Raw genomic sequence first — 20959 nt, 5'->3', positions numbered from 1 at the left:
GATACTGTATATTGTAATCTAATGGAATGTCTACTCTTAGTAAGAGCTATAATAAATGTAGCATATTGAGAGGCATCATGCCCATTTAAACACTGCCAATCAAAACTATACATTGCTGCCATATAGTAAAGATACAAATTGGCTGAATGAACTGGCATAAATAGAATAATATACCAGTTTCATCTGAGGACAAAAATGTTGACAGCTGCGACCATACAGGGTACAACATGAATAGGAGATTTGATGTACCAATTCCATGGCATAGGGTTTATGAACTGGTACAAAAAACTACAGTTGATTCAATACTTAATTTTTCAATTTAAATTCATATATAAAATTCTTGCCACCAACAGAATGCCATATATATCGGGCATACAACCATCTCAGCTCTGTAGATGTTGCTGTGAAGAGGCAGAATCACTAGATCATTTATTCTGGTATTGCCCCTATGTAGCTTGTTTCTGGTCACAGGTTCAGGAACGATTAAAAAAATCACATGCACTTAAAATTAACCTTACAAATAGCAGTGTTGGGTAATTTGGAAAGCATTAGTCAGTCAATAAATAATATAATACTGAGTGGTGGGATGGGCGTAGGAAAGGTTTTCATCTTTAGCTCACAATCTCTGCATAATATACGATTAGAAAGATTCAGACATTTTGAAAAAAATCACAGCACAATTGAAAGATATATGGCACATGGAAACCAAATGATGGGTGGTGGCTGATGGTGGGATGGGCTGAGAGTGGCTGATGGTGAGAGTGGGATGGGCTGGTGGGATGGGCTGAGAGTGGCTGAGTGGGATGGGCTGAGGTGGCTGAGGGGTGGGATGGGCTGAGAGTGGCTGATGGGCTGAGTGGGATGGGCTGAGAGTGGCTGAGTGGGATGGGCTGAGAGTGGCTGAGGGGTGGGATGGGCTGAGAGTGGCTGAGGGGGGGATGGGATGGGCTGAGAGTGGCTGAGGGTGGGATGGGCTGAGAGTGGCTGAGGGGTGGGATGGGCTGAGAGTGGCTGAGGGTGGGATGGGCTGAGAGTGGCTGAGTGGTGGGATGGGCTGAGAGTGGCTGAGGGTGGGATGGGCTGAGGCTGAGGGGTGGGATGGGCTGAGAGTGGCTGAGTGGTGGGATGGGCTGGTGGCTGAGGGTGGGATGGGCTGAGAGTGGCTGAGGGGTGGGATGGGCTGAGAGTGGCTGAGGGTGGGATGGGCTGAGAGTGGCTGAGGGGTGGGATGGGCTGAGAGTGGCTGAGGGCTGGGATGGGCTGAGAGTGGCTGAGGGGTGGGATGGGCTGAGAGTGGCTGCTGAGAGTGGCTGAGGGTGGGATGGGCTGATGGGCTGAGAGTGGCTGAGGGGTGGGATGGGCTGAGAGTGGCTGAGGGTGGGATGGGCTGAGAGTGGCTGAGGGGTGGGATGGGCTGAGAGTGGCTGAGGGGTGGGATGGGCTGAGAGTGGCTGAGTGGTGGGATGGGCTGAGAGTGGCTGAGTGGTGGGATGGGCTGAGAGTGGCTGAGGGGTGGGATGGGCTGAGAGTGGCTGAGGGGTGGGATGGGCTGATGGGCTGAGAGTGGCTGAGGGTGGGATGGGCTGAGAGTGGCTGAGGGGTGGGATGGGATGGGCTGAGAGTGGCTGAGGGGTGGGATGGGCTGAGAGTGGCTGAGTGGTGGGATGGGCTGAGAGTGGCTGAGGGGTGGGATGGGCTGAGAGTGGCTGAGGGGTGGGATGGGCTGAGGGGTGGGATGGGCTGAGAGTGGCTGGGGTTATAAAAAAAACTATACATTGCTATTATACAATAATAAATAACAGCATTTACTGTGACACTTCAGCAGCTTTCCGATGATGCTGCAGCAATGGCCAAGCACCACCTGTCCCTGCCAATATCATTGGCTGTTGAGAATTCCTCACTAGGCCCAGTAGCCAATGATAAAGACTGCGATGGAGAGGCAGATGATGAGGTTGGCGTCGACCACGTGGCTAAGGCATGGGTCCTCTTCCAGAGAGCTAGCGGGGTCGAGAAGAAGAGGGGGTTGTGGGGCTTATAAAAAAACTATACATTGCGCTGTCACCCTCCTTTTGCCGCTCCATCCCACACAGCCAGTAGAGGGCGGCCTTCAGCCTGGACTGGCTCCTCACACTGGCTTCTGAGGAGACTGGGGAGAGAGAAGTGTGGGTATATGCGTATGAGCAGTGTTTGACTTGAACTGGAACACACCTGTACTGGCGCCTCAGTTTTGGGTACCGGCATCTTATAGAATATTGCTGTCTTAAAAATATTCCTGCACCTAAATATAAACAGTACTGGCACCCAAAATGAGTGCTGGCACCTATTTCAGTCCACTTCAAGCACTGGGATTGTGAGTATTGTATGAATCATGGTCCTTGGTATTGTTGAAGCAACTTACCAGTATTAACCTACTGCTACCTAAAAAGGGACAACACTACCCACCTTTCCTCTGGAGGTGTGTCTCTCCGTTAGCCTTCTCCTGCACTCTGTCTTCTATCTCCTGCTCTGCACTCTCCTCGGTCTCTGTAGCACTAGTCACAGTCTCTACTGTCTCTAAAGCTCCACTGCTCTTCTCCACCTTATCAAATCTGGTGAACCAGGTGAGTCGGCTGATCTGTTCCGTAGCAACAACACAGACACAGCAACGGTTAGTGATAGGCCATATTGTGCTCACATTTATTACACTGTCTATCTCAAGTTTATATTTGATTTAGACAGTACTGTAGATGCAAATTCTTAATTTATCACAGTGTCGTTGAAATCAATAGGTTGATTTGTTCAAATACACAATTGCCATCACAATCACTATCAAGATACTGTATTTGAGCTCTGGTTTAGTAGCACTCCCCAGCCTCCCCTCACCTGCTCTGGGCGGGGTTTCTCCGTGGCCAGGCTGACTCCCACCACCACCACCAGGGTGAGCAGAGACAGAACGGTGGAGAAGTAGAGGTAGTGGACATGTTTCACCACATCAGGCCTGCTGTCCTCCTGGTAACACAGTGGTGAGGGATAGATAAAGTCTAGGGCCATCCTCACACCGCCCACCAGTAGGCCCAGGAACAGGCCCCAGAAAGCCCCCTGCAGAACACAAAGGAGGGACATTTCATCTCTACATCATCTTTCAATACATCTGACTTTTACTGCAATCTGATTGCAAATTGAGTAGCATTTCATTCCTGTCGGTGAAAAACCAAGTACAGCCTATTTTCAGATGCAAACACTTACCTCCACTACATACACCTTCACTACACACACCTTCACTTCACACACCTACACTAGACACCTTCACTTCATACACCTTCACTTCACACACCTTCACTACACACACCTTCACTACACACACCTTCACTTCACACACCTACACTAGACACCTTCACTACACACACCTTCACTTCACACACCTTCACTTCACACACCTTCACTACACACACCTTCACTTCACACACCTACACTAGACACCTTCACTTCACACACCTTCACTACACACACCTTTACTACAGACACCTTCACTACACATACAGTACCAGTCTAAAGTTTGGACACACCTACTCATTCAAGGGTTTTTCTTTCTTTGTACTATTTTTTACATTGTAGAATAAATAAATAACACATTGAATCATGTAGTAACCAACAAAGTGTTAAACAAGTCAAAATATATTTTATATTTGAGATTCTTCAAAGTAGCCACCCTTTGCCTTGATGACAGCTTTGCACACTCTTGGCATTCTGTCAAACAGCTTCATGAAGTCACCTGGAATGCATTTCAATTAACAGGTGTGCCTTGTTTCCTTGAAACTGGAAACACTTATCTCCCTCACTAGCTTTAAGCACCAACTGTCAGAGCAGCTCACAGATTACTGCACCTGTACATAGACCACCTATATTTTAGCCCAAACAACTACCTCTTTCTCTACTGTATTTAATTTATTTATTTATTTTGCTCCTTTGCATCCCCCATTATTTTTATTTCTACTTTGCACATTCTTCCATTGCAAATCTACCATTCCAGTGTTTTACTTGCTATATTGTATTTACTTTGCCACCATGGCCTTTTTTTGCCTTTACCTCCCTTATCTCACCTCATTTGCTCACATCGTATATAGACTTGTTTATACTGTATTATTGACTGTATGTTTGTTTTACTCCATGTGTAACTCTGTGTCGTTGTATGTGTCGAACTGCTTTGCTTTATCTTGGCCAGGTCGCAATTGTAAATGAGAACTTGTTCTCAACTTGCCTACCTGGTTAAATAAAGGTGAAATAAATAAATAAAATAAATACAAGTTAATTTGTGGAATTTCTTTCCTTAATGCATTTGAGCCAATCAGTTCTGTTGTGACAAGGTAGGGGTGGTATACAGAAGACAGCCCTATTTGGTAAAAGACCAAGTCCATATTATGGCAAGAAGAGCTCAAATAAGCAAAGAGAAACGACAGTCCATCATTACATTAAGGCATGAAGGTCAGTCAATACGGAACTGTGCAGTCGCAAAAACCATCAAGCTCTAAGATGAAACTGGCTGTCATGAGGACCGACACAGGAATGGAAGACCCAGAGTTATTTCTGCTGCAGAGGATAAGTTCATTAGTTACCAGCCTCAGAAATTGCAGCCCAAATAAATGCTTCACAGAAGAGTTCAAATAACAGACAGATCTCAACATCAACTGTTCAGAGGAGACTGTGTGAATCAGGCCTTCATGGTCAAATTGCTGCAAAGAAACCACCACTAAAGGACACCAATAATAAGAAGAGACTTGCTTGGGCAAAGAAACATGAGCAATTGACATTCGACCCATGGAAATGTGTCCTTTGGTTTGAGTCCAAATGTTAGATTTTTGGATCCAACCGCAGTGTCTTTGTGAGAGACAAATTAGTGAAAGGATGCTCTCTGCATGTGTGGTTCCCATTGTGAAGCATGGAGGAGGAGGTGTGATGGTGTGGGGGTGCTTTGCTGGTGACACTGTCAGTGATTTATTTAGATTTCAAGGCACACTTAACCAGCATGGCTACCATAATTTGTTTTTCAACAGGACAATGACCCAACACACCTCCAGGCTGTGTAAGGGCTATTTGACCAAGAAGGAGAGTGATGGAGTGCTGCATCAGATGACCTGGCCTCTACAATCACCTGACCTCAACCAATTGAGATGGTTTGGGAGACATGTTCACTACACACACCTTCACTACAAATCCCTACAGACACCTTCCCTACAGACAACTTCACTACACACAATTTCACTACACACACCTACATACCTTCACTACATACACCTTCACTGCACATACCTTCACTACACACATTTTCACTACACAAGACTTCACTACAGACAGCTTCACTACACATACTTTCACTATACATACCTCCACTACAAATAATTTCACTACACACATTTTCACTACACACTACATATACCTTCACTACACACATTTTCACTACACACACTTTCACTACACAAATTCACTACACACTTCACATACCTTCATTACACATACCATCACTGCACATACTTTCACAGCACATACTTTCACTAAAAATACCTTCACTACACACATTTTCACCAGACACCTTCACTACAAACCTTCATTATAGATCATTTCACTACAGAAACCTTCACTACACTCCAGACGCCTTCACTGCAGACAAGTTCACTACCTCACATACTGTACTCTGTATCCCCCCCCCAACACACACACAAGCACACCTTCTCATTGGTCCTCTTCCAGAAGCATCCAGTCAGGAAGACGATGGAAACAGGGGGCTGGAGATAGGTACTGATGGACTGGATGTAGATAAACAGCTGTCCTCCCTGACTGGCCTGGACCACAGGGATCCAGAGCACTGACACCACCACCAGAACCAGCACAAACATCCTGAGGAGGATAGTGTATGTGTACCTTCCCACGAGCATGAGTATGAGTATGCATGAGTATGTGTATGCATGAGTATGTTTATGCATGAGTATGTGTATGCATGAGTATGTGTATGCATGAGTATGCGTATGCATGAGTATGAGTATGCATGAGTATGTGTATGCACGAGTATGTGTATGCACGAGTATGTGTATGCACGAGTATGAGTATGCATGAGTATGAGTATGCATGAGTATGAGTATGCATGAGTATGTATGCATGAGTATGAGTATGAGTATGTGTATGCACGAGTATGAGTATGCACGAGTATGAGTATGCACGAGTATGAGTATGCACGAGTATGAGTATGCACGAGTATGAGTATGCACGAGTATGTGCATGCACGAGTATGTGCATGCACGAGTATGTGTATGCACGAGTATGTGTATGCACGAGTATGTGTATGCACGAGTATGAGTATGCACGAGTATGAGTATGCACGAGTATGAGTATGCACGAGTATGTGTATGCACGAGTATGCATGAGTATGAGTATGCATGAGTATGAGTATGCATGAGTATGTGTATGTATGAGTATGCATGAGTATGAGTATGCATGAGTATGTGTATGCATGAGTATGAGTGCATGTGTATGTATACCTTCCCACGAGCATGAGTTCCCACTCGGTTGCTCGGGGCCGGACATGCCTCCACAGGTCCATGGTGAAGATGGTGCTGGAGCTGTTGAAGATGGAGGTGAGGGAGGACATGAGAGCAGCAATCATCACCGCCATCATCAGACCACGCAGACCTGGAGAGCAAGAGAGAGAGAGAGAGAGACAGGAGTATGGCGAGTACACAGAGGGACAGAGACAGGAGTATGGAGAGTACACAGAGGGAGAGAGACAGGAGTATGGAGAGTACACAGAGAGAGAGACATGAGTATGGAGAGTACACAGAGGGAGAGAGACAGGAGTTTGGAGAGTACACAGAGGGAGAGACACATGAGTATGGAGAGTACAGAGAGAGAGAGAGAGACAGAAGTATGGAGAGTACACAGAGAGAGAGAGAGGAGTATGGAGAGTACACAGAGAGAGAGACTGGAGTATGGAGAGTACACAGAGAGAGAAGTATGGAGAGTACACAGAGGGAGAGAGAGACAAGTATGGAGAGTACACAGAGAGAGAGAGAGAGAGAGACAGGAGTATGGAGAGTACACAGAGGGAGAGAGACAGGTGTATGGAGAGTACACAGAGAGAGAGAGAGACAGAAGTATGGAGAGTACACAGAGGGAGAGAGACAGGTGTATGAAGAGTACACAGAGAGAGAGAGACAGGAGTATGGAGCAAACACAGAGAGAGAGACTGGAGTATGGAGAGTACAGAGAGAGAGAGAGACAGAAGTATGGAGAGTACACAGAGAGAGAAGTATGGAGAGTACACAGAGAGAGAGAGAGGAGTATGGAGAGTACACAGAGAGAGACAGGAGTATGGAGAGTTACCTGCCTCTAACATGCGTCCTTCAATCTGATCTTGTCCTTATATTGTTTGTTTACACTTATAAGATCTGAATACAATCAGATCTCAATGTAACTTTTAACCAGGCTGTGTCACAACCGGCTGTGACCAGGAGTCCCATAGGTCGGTGCACGTTTGTCCAGCGTCGTTAGGGGAGGGTTTGGGTGGGGGGCTTTACCAAGTTCATGCGCTCTAGCGACTCCTTGTGGCCGCCCGGGCGCCTGCAGGCTGACCTCGGTCTTCAGTTGAACAGTATCTCAGTGTGTACAGGAAGTGACATAGACAGATGGAGATATACAACATGTTACAGAGAGAAAAAGTTCCTCACCTGAGGGCAGTAGCTTCATGACCAGTTTGGCGTAGGCGATGTCTGAACAGCCCACTGGGTTCCCACACACCTCAGTACACACCTCAGGGTCACCACACGCCACCTCGTCTAGACGCAACAACAACGCTGCTGTAAATATACTGTTTCTCCTTTGTTTGAGAGTGGTATCAGCAGGTTTTACCTAGGTACAGTATCCTCTCTAGAGTTACTGCCAAAGCCTTGCACTTAGGACATTGTACCTGGGTAGAGTATTCTGCTGATCATGCCGGGCAGGACCATCATGAAGAAGGGCAGGATCTTGAGGTAGGCAGCCAGCAGGGAGCCTCCTTTAGCATGGAGCAGGTTCTTAGCAGCCAGGGAGCGCTGCACTATCACCTGGATACAACACAACACAGAATCAGTGACTGGAACTGTTGACAGAGCAGCTGAATGTGCCTCCTAAGTGTATAGAGCACTTAAACAATCCATCTGTTTTATTATTAAGGTGAATCAAAACTCTCCTGCCAGTGATGCAACAATGCCAATACGGTGATTTACAGTTCAAGTTAGATGGTGTTCTAAAGCCTAGTGTTTCCATTCCCCTTTAAGGTGTATCAATGCTGATACCTCAGATCTTCTCCTCTTGGCCATCTAGTGACTGTCCCTAAGCAGTGTCACTGTTACCTGGTCTGAGCACCAGTACCACATGGAGGGTATGGACATGCCCAGGAGGATGCCCGGCCAGGGCAGATCAGAGGTCACAGGGTCACGGAACAGGTGGAAGGCGTCGTCCCGGGGATGCCACATGTGGTGTTAGGGTCGCGGACAGAGGGGATGGCCGTAGCATACCCCTCTAGGAGGGCGTTCCAGCCCCCCACCTCAGCGAAACCTCCACAGGAGTAGGGCAGAGTTAGACAGTTAGGCAAACTGTACTGCACTGCCCTGTATTGTACTGTACTGCACTGTACTGTACTGTACTGCCCTGTACTGTACTACCCTGTACTGTACTGCCCTGTATTGTACTGTACTGCCCTGTACTGTACTGTACTGCCCTGTATTGTACTGTTCTGCCCTGTACTGTCCTGTACTGCCCTGTACTGTACTGTACTGTACTGTACTGTACTGTACAGAGTGTAAACTATACAGAGAGTGAAAAACATGAAAATCAATAACTAAGGAAATCTCAAATCTAGTTGGAAAGTTTTTCTAATTAAAGACAAAGTATTTATCTTTGAATCATACACTGAGTATAAAAAACATTAGGAACACCTGCTCTTTCCACGACATAGTCTGACCAGGTGACAGCTATGATCCATTATTGATGGCACTTAAATCCACCTCAATCAGTGTAGATGGTAGTAGGTGCCAGGCGTACTGGTTTGTGTCAAGAACTGCGACGCTGCTGGGTTTTTCACACTCAACATTGAAGTGCCTTTGAACGATTTATAGTAGCACCGGCTTGTGTCAACAGTTTCCTATGTGTATCGAGAATGGTCCACTACCCAAAGGAGATTCAGACAACTTGAAACAACTGTTGGAAGCATTGGAGTCAACATGGGCCAGCATCCCTGTGGAAAGCTTTCAACACCTTGTAGAGTCCATACCCCAACGAATTGAGGCTGTTGTAAGGCAACTCAATATTAGGGAGGTGTTCCTAATATTTTGTAAACTCAGTGTATACAGTAGCCACCGATCAACACAGCACCAAAGCAGAGACTTACTGAAGCCCATGAGGGTGAGTGCTCCTATCAACATGATGCCAGTCTGGGCAGCGTCTGTGTACATGACAGCAGCCAGACCACCTGAAACAACACAGCACAACACTGAACCAGGCTGTATGTTTGAACTGGTAGACTTTAGGAAAAATATGATTGTTTTGGAAGAGTGAAAGAGAGAAAGGGACATAGAGAGAGAAAGAGAGAGTGTGTGTGTGAATGAGAGAGAGAGAGAGAGAGAGAGAGAGAGAGAGAGAGAATAGCAGGGTACCTGTTACAGTGTAAAGAGCAGTGATGAGCAGAAGCACCACCACAGCTACATAGATGTTCCACTGCAGGGCCTGTTGAATAAACACTGCCCCAGCATACATATCCACCTGCACACACGCACGCATGACGCACACACAGCAGCGGAGCAAGCGGTCTTAATTCATTCAAAAGATTCACGTCCAAAACAATGTTGTATTGAGAAAGTAAATAGCTGATGAGATACATAGAAGTGTTTTGACTTTACTTACCGATATCTTTGTGAAGATGTAAATGAATAAATACAAAATAGCTATGAATAATTGTATTCGCTTCCCCCCGAATCGCTTCTGCAAGTATTCAGGCATGGTTGTCACCTGCATGTTAGGGATACAGGGAAATAGACAGAACATGAATGATTGAACAAGTTATCACCACTGTGATCTAAAGTATCTCAGTACACAGAGAGGGAAGTGTTGTGTCTCAGTACACAGAGAGGGAAGTGTTGTATCTCAGTACACAGAGAGGGAAGTGTTGTGTCTCAGTACTCAGAGAGGGAAGTGTTGTGTCTCAGTACACAGAGAGGGAAGTGTTGTGTCTCAGTACACAGAGAGGGAAGTGTTGTGTCTCAGTACACAGAGAGGGAAGTGTTGTGTCTCAGTACACAGAGAGGGGAAGTGTTGTGTCTCAGTACACAGAGAGGGAAGGTTGTGTCTCAACTCAGTGTTGTGTCTCAGTAGTACACAGAGGGAAGTGTTGTGTCTCAGTACACAGAGAGGGAAGTGTTGTGTCTCAGTACTCAGTGTTGTGTCTCAGTACTAAGAGAGGGAAGTGTTGTGTCTCAGTACACAGAGAGGGAAGTGTTGTGTCTCAGTACACAGAGAGGGAAGTGTTGTGTCTCAGTACACAGAGAGGGAAGTGTTGTGTCTCAGTACACAGAGAGGGAAGTGTTGTGTCTCAGTACACAGAGAGGGAAGTGTTGTGTCAGTACACAGAGAGGGAAGTGTTGTGTCTCAGTACACAGTGTGTTGTGTCTCAGTACACAGAGAGGGAAGAAGTGTTGTGTCTCAGTACACAGAGAGGGAAGTGTTGTGTCTCAGTACACAGGTTGTGTCTCAGTACACAGAAGGGAAGTGTTGTGTCTCAGTACACAGAGAGGTGTTGTGTCTCAAGTGTTGTGTCTCAGTAGCACAGAGAGGGAAGTGTTGTGTCTCAGTACACAGAGAGGGAAGTGTTGTGTCTCAGTACACAGAGAGGGAAGTGTTGTGTCTCAGACACAGAGGGAAGTGTTGTGTCTCAGTACACAGAGAGGGAAGTGTTGTGTCAGTAGAGAGGGAAGTGTTGTGTCTCAGACAGAGAGGGAAGTGTTGTGTCTCAGTACACAGAGAGGGAAGTGTTGTGTCTCAGTACACAGAGAGGGAAGTGTTGTGTCTCAGTACACAGAGAGGGAAGAGTACTTGTTGTGTCTCAGTACACAGAGAGGGAAGTGTTGTGTCTCAGTACACAGAGAGGGAAGTGTTGTGTCTCAGTACACAGAGAGGGAAGTGTTGTGTCTCAGTACACAGAGAGGGAAGTGTTGTGTCTCAGTACACAGAGAGGAAGTGTTGTGTCAGAGAGGGGAAGTGTTGTGTCTCAGTACACAGAGAGGGAAGTGTTGTGTCTCAGTACACAGAGAGGGAAGTGTTGTGTCTCAGTACACAGAGAGGGAAGTGAGAGGGGGAAGTGTTGTGTCTCAGTACACAGAGAGGGAAGTGTTGTGTCTCAGTACACAGAGAGGGAAGTGTTGTGTCTCAGTACACAGAGAGGGAAGTGTTGTGTCTCAGTACACAGAGAGGGAAGTGTTGTGTCTCAGTACACAGAGAGGGAAGTGTTGTGTCTCAGTACACAGAGAGGGAAGTGTTGTGTCTCAGTACACAGAGAGGGAAGTGTTGTGTCTCAGTACAAGAATGTTGTGTCTCAGTACACAGAGAGGGAAGTGTTGTGTCTCAGTACACAGAAGGGAAGTGTTGTGTCTCAGTAAACTTTGTGTCAGTACACAGAGAGGGAAGTGTTGTGTCTCAGTACACAGAGAGGGAAGTGTTGTGTCTCAGTACACAGAGAGGGAAGTGTTGTGTCAGTACACAGAGAGGGAAGTGTTGTGTCTCAGTACACAGAGGGGAAGTGTTGTGTCTCAGTACACAGAGAGGGAAGTGTTGTGTCTCAGTACACAGAGAGGGAAGTGTTGTGTCTCAGTACACAGAGAGGGAAGTGTTGTGTCTCAGTACACAGAGAGGGAAGTGTTGTGTCTCAGTACACAGTGTCTCAGTACACAGAGAGGGAAGTGTTGTGTCTCAGTACACAGAGAGGGAAGTGTTGTGTCTCAGTACACAGAGAGTAGCACAAAAGTGTTGTGTCTCAGTACACAGAGAGGGAAGTGTTGTGTCTCAGTACACAGAGAGGGAAGTGTTGTGTCTCAGTACACAGAGAGGGAAGTGTTGTGTCTCAGAGAGGGAAGTGTTGTGTCTCAGTACACAGAGAGGGTGTTGTGTCTCAGTAAGTGTTGTGTCTCAGTACACAGAGAGGGAAGTGTTGTGTCTCAGTACACAGAGAGGGAAGTGTTGTGTCTCAGTACACAGAGAGGGAAGTGTTGTGTCTCAGTACACAGAGAGGGAAGTGTTGTGTCTCAGTACACAGAGAGGGAAGTGTTGTGTCTCAGTACACAGAGAGGGAAGTGTTGTGTCTCAGTACACAGAGAGGGAAGTGTTGTGTCTCAGTACACAGAGAGGGAAGTGTTGTGTCTCAGTACACAGAGAGGGAAGTGTTGTGTCTCAGTACACAGAGAGGGAAGTGTTGTGTCAGTACACAGAGAGGGAAGTGTTGTGTCTCAGTACACAGAGAGGGAAGTGTTGTGTCTCAGTACACAGAGAGGGAAGTGTTGTGTCTCAGTACACAGAGAGGGAAGTGTTGTGTCTCAGTACACAGAGAGGGAAGTGTTGTGTCTCAGTACACAGAGAGGGAAGTGTTGTGTCTCAGTACACAGAGAGGGAAGTGTTGTGTCTCAGTACACAGAGAAGTGGAAGTGTTGTGTCTCAGTACACAGAGAGGGAAGTGTTGTGTCTCAGTACACAGAGAAGGAACACAGTGTTGTGTCTCAGTACACAGAGAGGGAAGTGTTGTGTCTCAGTACTCAGAGAGGGAAGTGTTGTGTCTCAGTACTCAGTACACAGAGAGGAAGTGTTGTGTCTCAGTACACAGAGGGAAGTGTTGTGTCTCAGTACACAGAGAGGGAAGTGTTGTGTCTCAGTACACAGAGAGGGAAGTGTGTCTCAGTGAGAGGGAAGTCTCAGTACACAGAGAGGGAAGTGTTGTGTCTCAGTACACAGAGAGGGAAGTGTTGTGTCTCAGTCAGAGGGAAGTGTTGTGTCTCAGGAGAGGGAAGTGTTGTGTCTCAGTACACAGAGAGGGAAGTGTTGTGTCTCAGTACACAGAGAAAGTGTTGTGTCAGTACACAGAGAGGGAAGTGTTGTGTCTCAGTACCAGAGAGGGAAGTGTTGTGTCTCAGTGAGAGGGATTCAGAACAAGAGGGGAAGTGTTGTGTCTCAGTACACAGAGAGGGAAGTGTTGTGTCTCAGTACACAGAGAGGGAAGTGTTGTGTCTCAGTACACAGAGAGGGAAGTGTTGTGTCTCAGTACACAGAGAGGGAAGTGTTGTGTCTCAGTACACAGAGAGGGAAGTGTTGTGTCTCAGTACACAGAGAGGGAAGTGTTGTGTCTCAGTACACAGAGAGGGAAGTGTTGTGTCTCAGTACACAGAGAGGGAAGTGTTGTGTCTCAGTACTCAGAGAGGGAAGTGTTGTGTCTCAGTACACAGAGAGGGAAGTGTTGTGTCTCAGTACACAGAGAGGAAGTGTTGTGTCTCAGTACTCAGAGAGGGAAGTGTTGTGTCACACAGAGAGGGAAGTGTTGTGTCTCAGTACACAGAGAGGGAAGTGTTGTGTCTCAGTACACAGAGAGGGAAGTGTTGTGTCTCAGTACACAGAGAGGGAAGTGTTGTGTCTCAGTACACAGAGAGGGAAGTGTTGTGTCTCAGTACACAGAGAGGGAAGTGTTGTGTCTCAGTACACAGAGAGGGAAGTGTTGTGTCTCAGTACACAGAGAGGGAAGTGTTGTGTCTCAGTACACAGAGAGGAATATTCAATAAAAACTCCTCGCCTGTAATGAGGTATTTGAGCGCTGAAATACTTGGCTCGATGTTGCATATAATTTCAGTAGGCCAACTTGTGGGTGTGATATTTCAGTAGTACAGACAGTGGACTGACAGAAAGGTGTGTGTTGACCTCTCACCCCGGAAGCGATATAGATGGGCAGGAAAAGCCAACCCAAGAGCAGCACCATCAGCATCCCCTGCCAACCAGAGACAACGACACTTGTGATTTATGCAAAGCTTAGTATGAAAAAAGTAATATTGTTAAGTTTGCATTAAACCATATGCCCTATCAAAAATCATGTGCAGATGTAGGGTCTTAATTATTCCTGTAGCAACAGGAAATGTGAATTATTGTGTGGATTGTATGTAATTAATAAACATTTATGTAGAGGTTGATACATTTGTCGTGATGGAAAAATCAAGTCTGAAATTTCTTAGTGGAAATTCCAAACTTCAGAAGCCTTTTTAGACCTAAATTGCCTGCATTGCAGGAATGTTCTCCTGCAACAGGGTGAGCAAATTAAGATCCTGCATCTGTAATAGAGATCCACATCCAGTTTGTAATGAATTCTAATGTCCAGATGTATAGTCTTACGTTCCACTCATATGCCACAGCACTGATGCCCGCTGCCGCCCCTGAGCCTGCCAGGCCCATGAAGTGGCCGCTACCCACATTACTGGCAAACAGAGAGGTGCCCACCTGCAGAGAGAGAGTGTCAGACAGATAAAGAGAGAGAGAATGTGTGAGTGACAATACAACAATGTCTGACTTTAAGCCAACCCCATGGTAAAGTATTCATATCTCCCCATATAAAATCTCAGTTCCACCCCAATAACATTACAAGGACTGCTTTGTTTCTCCATCTGGTTTGGTCCTGGACTATTCAGAACAAGAGGAATAAATCCACACTGGTTCCTCTTGGCATCAAACATCTGGAATCCATTCAACATACTGAGTGGATGTCGTTTCCATAGCAACATCTCTGTTTTATTTTCACTCACCGGCCACCAGGACATGCTCTTTCCTGCCAGGAAGTATCCATCCACCGTGCTCCGCTTGGTTTTCCACATGGACTGGAAGGGAAGGACTGACTGTTACACACATTCTCTATTCAGACTTTAATGTGTGCTGAAGGAGAGTGCTGAATTAGTGTACTGAAGGAGTGTGCTGAAGGTGTGTGCTGAAGGAGTAAAGGAGTGTGCTGAAGTAGTGTACTGAATTAGTGTGCTGAATTAGTGTACTGAAGGAGTAAAGGAGTGTGCTGAAGTCGTGTACTGAATTAGTGTACTGAAGGAGTAAAGGAGTGTGCTGAAGTAGTGTACTGAACTAGTGTACTGAAGGAGTGTGCTGAATTAGTGTGCTGAAGGAGTGTGCTGAATTAGTGTACTGAAGGAGTGTGCTGAATTAGTGTACTGAAGGAGTGTGCTGAATTAGTGTACTGAAGGAGTGTGCTGAACTAGTGTGCTGAAGGAGTGTGCTGAACTAGTGTACTGAAGGAGTGTGTTGAATTAGTGTACTGAAGGAGTGTACTGAAGGAGTGTGCTGAATTAGTGTACTGAAGGAGTGTGCTGATTTAGTGTACTGAAGGAGTGTGCTGAAGGAGTGTGCTGAACTAGTGTGCTGAAGGAGTGTGCTGAACTAGTGTACTGAAGGAGTGTGTTGAATTAGTGTACTGAAGGAGTGTACTGAAGGAGTGTGCTGAATTAGTGTACTGAAGGAGTGTACTGAAGGAGTGTACTGAAGGAGTGTGCTGAATTAGTGTACTGAAGGAGTGTACTGAAGGAGTGTACTGAAGGAGTGTGCTGAATTAGTGTGCTGAAGGAGTAAAGGAGTGTACTGAAGTAGAACAACTCTACTTTTTGAGATTGAGATGCAAGAATATACTGTAGAGCAACAACCAAACAAATCCCAATAGAGCACATGACACGTTTAAGTCAATCTCATCAGAGCTACTGATGTGTCTGGAATAAATCAAATCATTTAGAAATGGAATCCTAATCCCTATATAGTGCACTACTTTTGGCCAGCTACATAGGAATAGGGTTCCATTATGGATGCCATTAGGGTGCCTTTTCCCAAATTTGCTCCTACTTACCCAGAGGCCCACAGCCAGTACAAGGAGGAAGTAGACAACAAGCACCACAATGTCTATGGTGACCAGGGTGGGTACACCTAAACCTGGGGATTGGGAGGGGGGCACGGTGGTCCCCTGAGTGGTAGCCATACTTGGGTCAAAGGTCACTGGAATTCTCAGGGAGTGATTGCGTATTCTGCTGGTGAGGGAAATGTAGTCATTGTTGATTCTAATCACAATAGAGCCTCCAAACACTCCATTCACTAGATTCACAGAATTACCTTATTTACATAAGTATTCAGACCCTTTGCTATGAGACTCGAAATTGAGCTCAGGTGCATCCTGCTTCCATCGATCATCTTTGAGATGTTTCTACAACTTGATTAGAGTACACCTGTGGTCAATTCAATTGATTGGACATGATTTGGAAAGACACACACCAGTCTATAAAAGGTCCCACAGTTGACAGTGCATGTCAGAGCAAAAACCAAGCCATGAGGTCGAAGGAATTGTCCGTAGAGCTCCCAGACAGGATTGTGTCGAGGCACAGATTTGGGGAAGGGTAACAAAACATTTCTGCAGCACTGAATGTCCCCAAGAACACAGTGGCCTCCATCATTCTTAAATGAAAGAAGTTTGGACCCACCATGACTCTTCCTAGAGCCAAACTGAGCAATCGGTGGAGAAGGGCCTTGGTCAGGTGACCAAGAATCATAGCTTTCACCTTGATTCACCAAAAAGGACAACCATCTCTGCTACACTCCACCAATCAGGCCTTTATGGTAGAGTGACCAGACGGAAGCCACTCCTCAGTAAAAGGCACATGACAGCCCACTTAGAGTTTTCCAAAAGGCACCTGAAGGACTCTCAGACCATGAGAAACAAGATTCTCTGGTCTGATGAAACCAAGATTCAACGCTTTGGCCTGAATGCCAAGCGTCACATCTGGATGAAACCTGGCACCATCCCTACGGTGAAGCATGGGGATGGCAACATCATGCTGTGGTGATGTTTTTCAGTGGCAGGGACTGGGAGACTAGTCAGGGTCGAGGGAAAGATGAACGGAGCAAAGTATAGAGAGATCCTTGATGAAAACCTGCTCCAGAGCTCTCAGGACCTCAGACTGGGGTGAAGGTTCACCTTCCAACAGGACAACCCTCAGCACACAGCCAAGACAACACAGGACTGGCTTCAGGACAACTCTCTGAATGTCCTTGAGTGGCCTTGGACTTGAATCAGTTCAAACATTTTTTTATTTTTTTTATTTCACCTTTATTTAACCAGGTAGGCTAGTTGAGAACAAGTTCTCATTTACAACTGCGACCTGGCCAAGATAAAGCATAGCAGTGTGAACAGACAACACAGAGTTACACATGGAGTAAACAATTAACAAGTCAATAACACAGTAGAAAAAAAGGGGAGTCTATATACAATGTGTGCAAAAGGCATGAGGAGGTAGGCGAATAATTACAATATTGCTGATTAACACTGGATTGATAAATGATCATGTACAGGTAGAGATATTGGTGTGCAAAAGAGCAGAAAAGTAAATAAATAAAAACTGTGGGGATGAGGTAGGTGAAAATGGGTGGGCTATTTACCAATAGATTATGTATAGCTGCAGCGATCGGTTAGCTGCTCAGATAGCTGATGTTTGAAGTTGGTGAGGGAGATAAAGGTCTCCAACTTCAGCGATTTTTGCAATTCGTTCCAGTCACAGGCAGCAGAGTACTGGAACGAAAGGCGGCTGAATGAGGTGTTGGCTTTAGGGATGATCAGTGAGATACACCTGCTGGAGCGCGTGCTACAGATGGGTGTTGCCATCGTGACCAGTGAACTGAGATAAGGCGGAGCTTTACCTAGCATGGCCTTGTAGACGACCTGGAGCCAGTGGGTCTTGCGACGAATATGTAGCGAGGGCCAGCCGACTAGAGCATACAAGTCGCAGTGGTGGGTAGTATAAGGTGCTTTAGTGACATCTCTGGAGACCTGAAAATAGCTGTGCAGGGACACTCCCCGTCCAATCTGATAAAGCATGAGAGGATTGGGAGGAACTCCCCAAATACAGGTGTACGAAGATTGTAGCTTCATGCCTGAGAAGACCCGTTGCTGTAATCGCTGCCAAAAGTGCTTCAACAAAATACTGAGTAAAGGGTCTGAATACTTATGTAAATGTAATATTTCAGTTTATTTTATAATGTTGCAAAAAAAAAGTAAAACCTTTTTTTGCTTTGTCATTATGGGGTATTGTGTGTACATTGGTGAGAAAAAAACATTTTAGAATAAGTCAAGGGTTCTGAATACTTTCCGAAAGCACTGTACAAATACATATACAGGTTTTACGCTATACTCACTGGACCCTGACCGGAGTTTATACATTATCCAGGTTTTACGCTATACTCACTGGACCCTGACCGGAGTTTATACATTATCTAGATTTTACGCTATACTCACTGGACCCTGACCAGAGTTTATACATTATCCAGGTTTTACGCTATACTCACTGGACCCTGACTGGAGTTTATACATTATCCAGGTTTTACGCTATACTCACTGGACCCTGACCGGAGTTTATACATTATCCTCATTCATAGTCTCAATTTGTCGGGGCATGGACTCTACAAGGCGTTGAAAGCGTTCCACAGGGATGCTGGCCCATGTTGACTCCAATGCTTCCCACAGTTGTTTCAAGTTGTCTGGATGTCCTTTGGGTGGTGGACCATTCTTGATACACATGGGAAACTGTTGACACAAGCCGGTGCTACTATACCTCGTTCAAAGGCACTTCAATGTTTTGTCTTGCCCATTCATTCTCTGAATGGCACACATACACAATCCATGTCTCAAGGTTTAAAAAGCCTTCTTTAACCTGTCTCCTCCCTTTCATCTACACTGATTGAAGTGGATTAAACAAGTGACATCAATAAGGGATCATATCTTTCACCTGGATTCACCTGGTCAGTCTATGTCATGGAAATAGCAGGTCAGTACAGGTGCATCAAAGCTGGGACCGAGAGACTGAAGAACAGCTTCTATCTCAAGGCCATCAGACTGCTAAACAGCAAACACTGACTCAGAGAGGCTGCTGCCTACATGGAGACCCGATCCCTGGCCACATTAACAAATGGATCACTGGTCACTTTAAACAATGCCCCTTTAAATAATGCCACTTTAATCATGTTTACATATCATACATAACTCATATGTATATACTGTATTTTATACCATCTATTGCACCTTGCCTATGCCGCTTGGCCATCGCTCATCCATATATTTATATGTACATATTCTCATTCACCCCTTTTAGATTTGTGTGTATTAGGAAGTTGTTGGGGAACAGTTAGATTGCTTATTATATATTATTGCACTGTCGGAACTAGAAGCACAAGCATTTTGCTACACTCACATTAACATCTGCTAACCATGTGTATGTGACAAATAAAATGAGATTTTAGTATTTAGATTTTGTTCATATTTTGTATAGTCAGTGTATGCTGAGAAGCTCCACGGTGTAAAGTGTTATCCAAAGACCAACAAACTACAGTCCATGTTTTAATTCCCTCACACCATTCATATAATATCCTCACACCAAACATTAACTCAAGGACAATAGTCACCTTGCGTTTCAGTGTACTGAACCTTACAGTACTTACCTGTCAGCTTGTAGTCAGACTCAGGGTTTAATTCCAGTTGGTCGGTCCTATAGCAGTTCGCATGGTGTATGTTGGTCTCCTTTCTGACCAGGGGATCAAACTCCACTGTCTACTTATATAAGACAACACTAGCTGGTTAAAATGTAAACGTTTTATTACCAGTGAAGTGTGTGTGTGTGTGTGTGTGTGTGTGTGTGTGTGTGTGTGTGTGTGTGTGTGTGTGTGTGTGTGTGTGTGTGTGTGTGTGTGTGTGTGTGTGTGTGTGTGTGTGTGTGTGTGTGTGTGTGTGTGTGTGTGTGTGTGTGTGTGTGTACTGAACTAGTAAACACACTCATGTGCAGATTTGACACTTTGTTTTGCTAAATTACAAGTTTAGTTAGATCTGTCACTACACTGACCACAGCTCTTCAGACTCCACAGTACTAGCCTTTTGCTCACAATTCCTCATAGCACTCTTATCAATTCCTCATAGCACTCGTATAAATTTTTCATAGCACTCTTATCAATGCAATAGAGACAACAATCTCACTGATTGATCACACAGACATTTCCACTACTAAATCACTTGCATATCTCAGGTTGTTAAAAACTGTTCTTGGGTTCTAATTATCAGAATAAGAACTTGATGAACACAATGAAAGCTTAAACCAGGTTTATTCTTCCCAAAGGATCGAACAGCTGAACAGACAAAAACATATTACATTTAACATTTTACATTTAAGTCATTTAGCAGACGCTCTTATCCAGAGCGACTTACAAATTGGTGAATTCACCTTCTGACATCCAGTGTAACAGCCACTTTACAATAGTGCATCTAAATCATTAAGGGGGGGTGGTGAGAAGGATTACTTATCCTATCCTAGGTATTCCTTGAAGAGGTGGGGTTTCAGGTGTCTCCGGAAGGTGGTGATTGACTCCGCTGTCCTGGCGTCGTGAGGGAGTTTGTTCCACCATTGGGGGGCCAGAGCAGCGAACAGTTTTGACTGGGCTGAGCGGGAACTGTACTTCCTCAATGGTAGGGAGGCGAGCAGGCCAGAGGTGGATGAACGCAGTGCCCTTGCTTGGGTGTAGGGCCTGATCAGAGCCTGGAGGTACTGCGGTGCCGTTCCCCTCACAGCTCCGTAGGCAAGCACCATGGTCTTGTAGTGGATGCGAGCTTCAACTGGAAGCTAGTGGAGAGAGCGGAGGAGCGGGGTGACGTGAGAGAACTTGGGAAGGTTGAACACCAGACGGGCTGCGGCGTTCTGGATGAGTTGTAGGGGTTTAATGGCACAGGCAGGGAGCCCAGCCAACAGCGAGTTGCAGTAATCCAGACGGGAGATGACAAGTGCCTGGATTAGGACCTGCGCCGCTTCCTGTGTGAGGCAGGGTCGTACTCTGTGGATGTTGTAGAGCATGAACCTACAGGAAC

The 20959-nt window shown here is 45.7% G+C and overlaps 1 protein-coding gene across 1 annotated transcript; it reads right to left on the bottom strand.

Moving 5' to 3' along the window:
- Window positions 1-1609: 1609 nt before the first annotated feature.
- On the bottom strand, window positions 1610-19637 carry slc5a11 (solute carrier family 5 member 11). Its single transcript, XM_064986995.1, is given in 18 exon segments — window positions 1610-2053; window positions 2055-2146; window positions 2443-2614; window positions 2863-3078; window positions 5703-5871; window positions 6510-6660; window positions 7695-7802; window positions 7934-8069; window positions 8358-8473; window positions 8476-8562; window positions 9395-9475; window positions 9660-9765; window positions 9907-10011; window positions 13958-14017; window positions 14416-14520; window positions 14823-14894; window positions 15917-16091; window positions 19549-19637. Coding segments are annotated over 17 exon segments (2058 nt in total). The 5' UTR covers window positions 16046-16091; window positions 19549-19637; the 3' UTR covers window positions 1610-1900.
- Window positions 19638-20959: the final 1322 nt, after the last annotated feature.

This window comes from Oncorhynchus masou, chromosome 14 (genome assembly GCF_036934945.1).
Source record: "Oncorhynchus masou masou isolate Uvic2021 chromosome 14, UVic_Omas_1.1, whole genome shotgun sequence".
NCBI classification, from domain to species: Eukaryota; Metazoa; Chordata; class Actinopteri; order Salmoniformes; family Salmonidae; genus Oncorhynchus; species Oncorhynchus masou.
The sequence above is the reverse complement of the archived record's forward strand: the minus strand, read 5'-3'. Positions and strand labels throughout refer to the sequence as shown.